The 9,743-nt window shown below is 41.0% G+C and overlaps 1 protein-coding gene across 1 annotated transcript; it reads right to left on the bottom strand.

The window, feature by feature from the left end:
* Positions 1 to 261: 261 nt before the first annotated feature.
* On the bottom strand, positions 262 to 6,450 carry hapln2 (hyaluronan and proteoglycan link protein 2). The gene is made up of 5 exons (XM_053326846.1): positions 6,365 to 6,450; positions 5,235 to 5,591; positions 3,827 to 3,943; positions 3,568 to 3,750; positions 262 to 557 (listed from the first exon to the last, which is right to left on the bottom strand). Exons 1-5 carry the CDS (start codon positions 6,444 to 6,446, stop codon positions 280 to 282), a joined length of 1,017 nt encoding a protein of 338 aa, XP_053182821.1. The 5' UTR covers positions 6,447 to 6,450; the 3' UTR covers positions 262 to 279.
* Positions 6,451 to 9,743: the final 3,293 nt, after the last annotated feature.

Below are 9,743 nucleotides of genomic sequence, written 5' to 3'. Positions count from 1 at the left end.
TTAGCATAATTCAGGCAGTGACTACATTTGCCAACACAAAAAATGTAGTTTTATATTGGTTTCCAGGAGACAGGGAATCTAGACAGTCCCAAGCAAGAAACCACACACCTGACAAGGTGCTTGGGACTTGCTTGGGACTGTAATTTGTCCCTTTGGTAGATAATTTCTGTAGGTATTGATACTTCAGTACATTTTGGTCCTTGCTCATTTGTGTCAAAGCAAAGCTCACTGCTTTGTTGAGACTGTGTGAAAAAGTGTATTTATGTTTTTATTTTGAGGCTACCTATAACAATACGCTCCGTACAGATGCATCGACTTGTTAGGGAATCCAAATGAGCGCACTCCAGCTTCTGGGATACCTCCGCAGCGCTCCCTGGGGCTATTGATGGGAAATCGTACACTGCCGTCCTTCAGCCATCCGCCGTCACACTGGTCGTAGTTTTGGAAGTGCCAGGCGGAGTAAAGCTGGCCGACCAATGCAAGCTCAGCTACCTGACGCTTACAGGCGTGTCCTGCCTGCTCGAAGGAGAAAGATCCTGATATGTAGAACACCGAGCCTGTGAGAGGAGAGATTTATAGAAACACATAAAGAGATAAATCTAGTGATCATCATCATTATCATCATTCAAACACAACCTGTGATTATGTTCAAAGTGGGATTACTGATATAAATCCTTTGTTTGTAACATCTGACAACAGTTAATGTTTCCAGTGACGGAGAAGTGAGGTATATTTTTCTACTGTTAATTTTTTTCTAGATTTTATTGTCCTGCATCCTTTGACAACCAACTGTTTGTCCTAAAGAGCTGAGACTACAAAATCACTTTGAAATAAACAGGGATTTTCCATTATACAGTTTTAGCATTACTCGGCTTAACTCGACTTGACTCGACTCGGTTTTGGTACCAGGCAGGTCGTTTTCCATTACTTCATAGTCTGGAGGACATGGAGGCGATGATGTACTTGCTGCTCGATGTGGTTTTGCACACAGCAGCCATGTATGCTTATTCACGTGAAACGAATTGCTGTAAAGGCCCATTTATACTCAACGTTAAATACGGAGCCTTCTGTCCGTGCTCTGCGTTCATTTCGTCCGTATTTCTGCACGTTTCTATAAAGCTTACGGATACGGACCAAACTGAGCAGTACCACCAGAAACCATGGGGGGGCAGTGTTGCTGTCACTACTCCATACGTAGCTCTAGTGAGACACAAAGAAGAAATAACAATGGCAGAACTTTTTGATGAAAGGTTGTGTGAGTTGGTTAGAAACTTTAAACATTTCGTTTTTGTCTTTTCTGCAAGAGGAACATTATCAATATCTCCTCCACAGTCGTCATGTTTGTTTTTGAGTTTGTTGTTGTCATAAACTTTTGACTCTGTGCTGCCCCCTGGTGGATATATTGGTTAACATCCATGACAACGTAAAGGATGCATGGAAGTATGTGAGCAGTGACAGTAACATCGTTTGAAAAGGACAGAAACATTTTCCACCCAACAGGGCACTTCGGCGCGCGTTTTTCAACAATTGCCCCCCCCCCCTCCCTTTGTGCATACCACTGTAACCTCCAGTTCTCCAGGAATATTACTTGTCTTATGTCTCAAACCATAGACCTAAACACAACTTGACACCATTGTTTGGCAGCTCAGGTCTTCCTCCTCCTGCTGCTTGGACCCTCTCCCTACCACATTCCTGTAAAACTGTTTTTAATTGCTTAGCACCTGAGGTACTAGAAATGATTAACTGCCTCAAACAGGTGTATTTCCAGCAGCACTTAAAACAGATGTCGTTAAACCACTTCTGAAGAGGAGCAACCTTGATGTGACAGTTACTGCTAACTATATGCCCATCTCTAATTTACCACTCCTTAGCAAACAGCCTTCTAGACACACTTTTCAATCACACCATAGCAGAGAAACAGCACTTTAATACAGTTGTCGCTAACCCTGCTCCTATTACACTTCATGTTTTAGGTTTCAGCTGCTTGATAAAGAGCTAATAATTAGAATCAGGTGTGTTAGAATGGGGAGAAACCTGAAACATGAAGAATAATAGCTCTTTCAGGGGCACGATTGGTGACCACTGCTCTAATAAAATATCTGTTCTTGTGCTCCTGGGTCTTAGGAAGGAAGGAAGGAAGGATGGAAGGATGGAAGGATGGATGGATGGATGGATGGATGGATTCATAAAAGTAATAAAGCAACAAACAACAGACAGTAAAAAGACACGAGTTGTAAGAGTAAATAAATCAATAGCAAGACAAAAAAATATCTAAATGTCTAAAAGTAAATAAGGATACTACAATCTATTATAAACTCACATGACCTAATAAAGTGCAAGTTTAAAAAAAATAAAAACCATTGTACTGGTGCTGGTTTAGAAGGTGCAAATTAAGAATAAACCATTTATGGACAGACCTTATGACCTTATGACTCTAACATTGGAGTTGTACAGTCTGATGGCTTGAGGTACAAAAGAGTATCTGAGTCTGTTTGTGCTGCATTTAGAGCACCGCTTTTGATACTGTTGACCACAATATTTTACTGGAGAGGTTAGAAAAATTGGTGCTAAATTGGTTCAGAACCTGCAGTGCTGGCAGTTCTTTGTGTCCATTGGTGACTTTGCCTTGGACAGAGTGAGTATTATGTGTGGAGTACGCCAAGGTTCAATTCTGGGACCACTACCATTTAATCTCTATGTGCTCCCATCGTTACACAGAAACAGGAAATAATCTACCATAATTATGCAGATGACTCACAACTTTACCTATCTCTATCTCTTGATGACCTAGATCCTATGCATTCCCTAACTCATGTATTGACTACCGTAATTTCTGGACTATAAGCCGCTACTTTGTTCCCATGCTTTGAACCTCGCGGCTTAAACAATGACGCGGCTAATTTATGGATTTTTCCCAGTTTCACAAGCTTCATGCTTGCTGCTAAAGTTGTAAACAACCTTTCCGACCACGCGGTATTTCAGTGATCGCGTGATATTTCGACAGTGTTTACAGCTTTAGCAGTAGCAGTAGAGTAAAAGCCATCAGGTAAGTGTTATTTTAATAAACTCCTGGTGTACTTACAAACTTTCCAATGCATCGATTTATGAGTAAAGAACCTATTTGTACTACTGTAGAAGTTTGATAACAATCCAGGCATTATTAGTGGGGTCATTTACCAGATACACTGGTGGTCCCGTTAGCGCCTGTACTAAGCCATTCAGCTGATAGCTCTAACTCCACTATTTTATATTAGATAGACCTCATGGTGCATATGATGCTACGTCGAAATTACGCCAAACCATCACTTTAAAGCCTGTGTAAAGTTCCTTTGTGTCAATGTAGGCACCTGTGGCTTATAAACGTGACAAAGACAAAAAAGAAATCCCTCAAAAAAGAAATACTACATGCAAAGACTCAGAGACAGAACATTGCAGCATAATTGCAGTTCAACAGTGACGAGATTAGAAAGGTTTTCAGAATTTAATTGTTATTTGTGTTTTTATTCAAACCAGAGAAAACCTGTCTGATAAGAATCTGATCTACAAGCCAAGCAACTCAAAACTTACCAGATGTTACGGAGGTGAAGCAGAAAGCATCAAATCGATCGTGATTCTTATCTTTCGGTCCGTAACTGCGGACTCCCGGCTGTAAGTCTCCTCTACAGGCAGGTCGAGGATGAATAATCGGATAACGAACAGTTCCATCGTGGAGCCAACCTGCATTACACCAGTCCAATCCCTTCGTCCAGGCTGAAGGAGAAAACAGGTTGATGTAAGAGAGCTAGTGTCACTGTAGACAATACACTGCTTGGTCGTGAATAAATACCTCTGTACAGCTGGTCGTATGTGGCTAACGTGCTATCCTGCTCAGCACAAGCCTCCTTAGCCTCATGGAAGGTTAATTGGTAACGACCCTTTTTACTCTGATAGGGGAACACCACACCTACAAGTAGAAGCCAGCTTGTCAGTATTTATGTTTTTACAACCCAACTTCCATCAAAGGCCATAATGTTCCAACCACTCCCATGCATTCATTAAATTCATTAGATTGTGTAAAAATATAACCCATGTGCCTTGAAGGATAATTACCGTTTTTTACAACCTGGACCTTATTTCTAGCATAAAATACGATCATTTACTCACCCAGACAACTTTGGTGTCATTTGGAGTCGTTCAGACGAAATACTCAAATTAGCTTCAGTGTTGTGCTGCGTATATCCGTATAATGCGAGTACACGGGGCACCGAAGCGCAGCCTCTATATAACGCATTATCTGCCGCCAAACTAGTTCATTTCACCAATATTTTGTCATGTTACGTTAGTGCTATTCCCCTCCGAGCCCGTGGTGGCATGTTATCAACATCTGGGGTCTGTAGGTTAACCTCTCATAGATAACCTCTGATCTGACATCATCTGAAATGACATCATCCAGATCAGAGGTTAGGTGAAATGAACTAGTTTCGCGGCAGATAATGCGTTATATAGAGGCTGCGCTTCGGTGCCCCGTGTACTCGCATTATACAGATATACGCGGCGCTTCACTGGAGCTAATTTCATCTGAACGACTCGAAATGACACCAAAGTTGTCTGGGTGAGTAAATGATCGTATTTTAATCTAGAAATAAGGTCCAGGTTGTAAAAAACGGTAATTAGCCTGTAAAAATTGTTTCAGTTGTTTACATATGGACTACTGTTACGACTAGCATTGCTGCTGTTTGCACCTTTTTATATTGCATATTGCACTTTAATGCCTTTATAGTTTATTAATTGTTTTTAGTCGTTTTAAATGTGCCATCTGAATTTTGTTATATTGCTGTCTGACCCTCAATATAATGACAATAAAGGTTCTTCTACTAAATGATCCACTGTAGTTGTAGGAACATCTCCAAGGGTCGCATTTAAGGATCATTTATTTTCTCAAATTAATGGTATTGTCTATAAAATGGTGTAAAATGCCACTCATAATTTGGTGACATCTTCAAATGTCTTGTTTAGTATGAGCAACGTTGAAAAATCCAAATAAATTAAGTTTATCATGCAGTAAAGCTGTTGATATCAAATTAGCTGCCAGTTAATTTTCTGTCCAGTGACTAATTCTGATTAATCAACTAATTGTTCCTGCTCTCAACATTTTAATTTCCCAGCAGCATATGTTAAATTGAATTAATTTTCTTTAGCTTCTGCACCAGGATGTACAAAAATAGCCTCCACACAAGGTAGGAAGTCATTTTTACCATCAATCGTCAAAGTAATGACAACATTTTCATCCTCGATGCCGTTCACAAGCTCGCAGCGATAAACACCATTATCTTCCAGCTTGAGAAGGCTGAGCTGCAGGGAGGCGTCGATGCTGTGAGCATTGCGGAGAGACGCCCGTGGTCCAAGATGGCCGTATGGCTTGGAGGAATGTGCGGTTGATATCATGATAATGTTCTCCGGCCCCGCATGTCCGGGCTCCAGCTTTGTCCATTTGATTCTGTAATGGCTGGGTTTGGCTTTCAGGATACACGGCAAGGTGACATTTTCACCCCTTCGGCCAACAACTTCGGCGTAAACAGGCGGATCGAGGAGATACTTCAGCTTCTTGGGTGCTGTGGGTGAAACCGGTAGGTGTCAGTACTCATCGTTGCACATCCTGTTTGTCATTATTTAGACTGAATGCTGACATTATAATACAAGGCAATGCAAAGTCATTATTATTAGAAGAAAGACGATATATCCATCAGTACAAATTTAGAGTCAAACCTAATCAAAAATCTAAAGTAATTCCGAACTTCCCTTTTAAAACCCTCAAACACACCACGTCATCTGACAGTGCCTGAACACAGTCAGTCCAGAAAGCCACAGCAACGATTAGCACTTGTTCATTGCAGAATATTGGTGACTAAGCTCTAACAAAAAGTCATTAGATACGTGACTGGTCGTTAAAGGGGTCTTAAAAGTCACCAAATCCTGCAAGATAGTTGCTAAGTACGCAACACTGCAGCTAACAGGTGGTGGGGAGACCAAACTGATAAAGACGCTTCATCAAATTGATGGTATCGGCAAATAAGTCCGACTGTCCAACTCAGCATTACTTAACTTCAAATTGTAACCCCTTATACTCCTGTCATTGAAAAGGCAAACTGACTAGTGAAATCACATTACTGTCACTGGTCTTCACTTAATAAATGGCACAAATGAAGGCCTTCACCATCTCGTGAAGGTGTATTATTTATATTATACTCAAATAGTGATCAAATTTTAATTATGTCCCGTAAAAGTGAAAAATGAAGTGGGCATGCATGTTGGATTGTCAGGTTTAGAAAATAACAAGACAAACTATTAAACACCTCATTAATTACATTGAGTGTTAAGAATATACCTGCTCTGGTGGGGGTATAAAAAGCTGAAGACCACCAGGTGAAGCAGCTTGTTGTTAATAGAATAATCACAGCACAGTTCATTATGAAGGGAGTCACTCTTCCAGCTCCTACAATTCATAAGAAAACAGAACAGATTCAGTCTTTGGGTGCACAAAACCAATTTATCCTACCTACAGGTCACTATTTACAAAGTTTGTTTTACCTTTAATCTAATCTACCTTTAAGCAATGATCCGAACCTGTTGAAGTTGAGAAGCTGCAGATGTTCGATCACCCTCCCACGTTGTCGCACATGACGACGATGCTGTCAAAGTCTCAGATTGTAAAAAAATCCTGGATAAGTCATAACTCTAACTTTTGGGGAAGTAGGAGCTATAGTGTTTATCTCTGTGAGCTCCTCTCTCCGAGCCCTGAATGTTCAGAGCTGTCAAACCCAGTTCATCTCTCTCGCTCTGTCACTCTCGACCCCCCCCCCCCCATCCAACCCCCCCATCCACTGTGGTCATATGGTCCAGTCTGTGGTAAACAGTGTGTAAACAGAGTTGTTGTCCTCTCGTCTCCAGATGTTAACGACCACATGAAGTTCTGACATTCAGTCATTGTCTCCCATTGTTTCCTTTTGAATTCTTCCCTTTTTTCTGTTTATTGAACATCAGACAACATTAAACCAGAGCTGAGCGAGGTAGATTAACACATTTTCAGTTCACACACATATTATATATATAGCTTGCCAAGGTGCTTGAAAGACTCTGTCTAGGATAATTAACTGATAACACCCATAAAAAACACAAAAAAGTGCTTTATAGGCCTAAAGTTAAAATAAAAATAGAGGCCGTTTAATATTGGAGCACCCAAAGATTCAATTGGTTTTACAGATTTTGGAAGTTTTGCGGCAGTAATGTTTTGTTTTTTTTAATTCAGCAGTATTTCTGACCTCATCAATAAAAAAAAGTCAAATTTTCCTGCCTGCTACTATATTGGATCATATTGTATCATCCAGCGCAGACAGTGATGAGGCATGGTTGAACCCTGCGGACAACAAGCCTTTCTGTGTATTCTAACCTTTCCCAGAAGGCTGTTGCCAAAGAGGACTATAGTGTGCATTCAGCCATCTTTGATATTGCCCACAGAGCTCTGGGGGCAGTGGGAGAGGAAGCTGTGTCGGCTCTAGTTTCCTCTGCCGCTCGTGGCCCCCGAGGCACAAGGGCCGCATTGTGAGAGCCACGGTCTCCACGCAGTGACAGCAGGCGGCGGTCACACAAACACCATCCAATGTGGAAAAAAGATGAAATAATGGGATTCTTCTGTTTTTGCTTGTGTTGCTTCTCCATTGTGCTCCGTCATCAATGGGACTCTTTCTTACCCTCCAATTAGTATTCACCCAAACACCTCTAGGTGACAACAGCCAACTGTCCCTGCTAACATCTATCTATCTATCTATCTATCTATCTATCTATCTATCTATCTATCTATCTATCTATCTGTCTATCTGTCTATCGTATCTGTCCACTCATCTATCTATCTATCTATCTATCGTATCTGTCCACTCATCTATCTATCTATCTATCTATCTATCTATCTATCTATCAATCATATCTGTCCACTCATCTATCTATCTATCTATCTCCACTGTTCACAATACCCATTCTAAGGTGACATTTTTCTTTTACACATAGCATGTTATGAATAACACAACATACAACTGTCTCCTCCTCAGCCCATTTTTCCGTCCACACCTGCTGTGCATCAGGTTCGTTAGCCCTTCCCTCATAGTGTTTCCCCCAACCTTCACACCTGTCCTGTATCAGTCTCATCAGCCTTTCCCTGCTCTCAGTGACCTTCCAGTCTGCTCTTGTCTAGTCACATGTTCCTCATCGGCTCCTAAGGCTACGTTCACACTGCAGGCCTTAATGCTCAATTCTGATTTTTTTGTTTGGCTGTTCATATTACACTTTTAAATGTTTCCTCCTGAAGTGAGCCGCATACTCAGTTGATCATTACACAGAACAGTGTTTACGGAAGCTACCATGGCAACAGCAACAACAGCTGCTGAAGTTACTAGTCTCATTTATGGCCTGTCCTCCTTCCTTCCTTCCTCCCTTTCCTTCCTTCCTTCCTTCCTTCCTTCCTTCCTTCCTTCCTTCCTTCCTTCCTTCCTTCCTTCCTTCCTTCCTTCCTTCCTTCCTTCCTTCCTTCCTTCCTTCCTTCCTTCCTTCCTTGACCTGAGGACAACAGGAGGGTTAACTGCAGTGTGAACGTAGCCTTGGTTCAGTTGGTATTTAAATCTTTCTATTCACTCCTTTTTGGATCCTTGGTGAAGTCGTGTCTAGTTTTGGCAAGTCTGGTCTACTCAGCTCAGCTCAGTCTTCTTTTTTGGCAAATATTGTGTCTTTGGATCCTTTTACTCATCCTCCTTCCTGTTCATTTTTCCCTTCTTTCTAACCTCATGTTGTTTCCTCTTTCTTTGTCTTTTTCACTCTTTCACCTCTGATTGCCAGAGTTTACATTACTTAATACACTTACAGTCATTTATCAGCATGTTCCACTCCCACTTATCCTTCTCCTCCTTTTCCTTTGCTTCATTCTCTCCATCATCAGCACCGGCAGTTTTGGTGGATGAGCAGCATGAACATTGCCCTCTGCTTTACGATACGAAACCTTTAGAGATGTGCTGGGAACTGCCAATAAACAGCAACTCACTGTAATTAATGTTGTGGTAATTATTTATTCTACATACATGTATCCTCTAATGTGAGATTTGACAGGAAGTAAAAAAAAAATCAGTCAACATCTTATATCGTACGATGGAAAGATTCTTTCTTTGCTCCTTCCTTCCTTCCTTCCTTCCTTCGATTCTTCCTCCTTTCCTTCATTCCTTACTTCCTTCCTCTTTTCCTTCCTTCCTCTTTTCCTCCTCACTCCTTTCTTTCCTTCTCTCCTTACTTCCTTCCTATTTTCCTCCTTACTCCCTTCCTGCCTTCCTTCCTTCCTTCCTCAATTCCTTACTTCCTCCCTCTTTTCCTCCTTACTCCTTTCCTTCGTCTCCCTTCCTTCCTTCCTTCCTTCCTTCCTTCCTTCCTTCCTTCCTTCCTCCTGTCCTTCCTTGATCTGAGGACAACAGGAGGGTTAATAAAGTATCTATCAATCATTCAAACTCTATATTGATATGATTTATTTATGGGTTACTGTATATATTAAAAGACAAAGAAACTTATATAAACTCTTACAACTAGATTTTACCACTAGTTCTACAACAAAGTAAAACTACAACTACAGATAATAATGCAGGTTCCTCTTTAGCTGATAGTGTACTTTCTTTTCTTTCTTTTTTTTAAAAATTCCAGCACACTTGTCACTCAGTCTCCTCGTTTGACTGATT

Source organism: Scomber japonicus, chromosome 10, assembly GCF_027409825.1.
Source record: "Scomber japonicus isolate fScoJap1 chromosome 10, fScoJap1.pri, whole genome shotgun sequence".
Lineage (NCBI taxonomy): Eukaryota > Metazoa > Chordata > Actinopteri > Scombriformes > Scombridae > Scomber > Scomber japonicus.
This window is presented reverse-complemented; position numbering and strand designations above follow the sequence as displayed.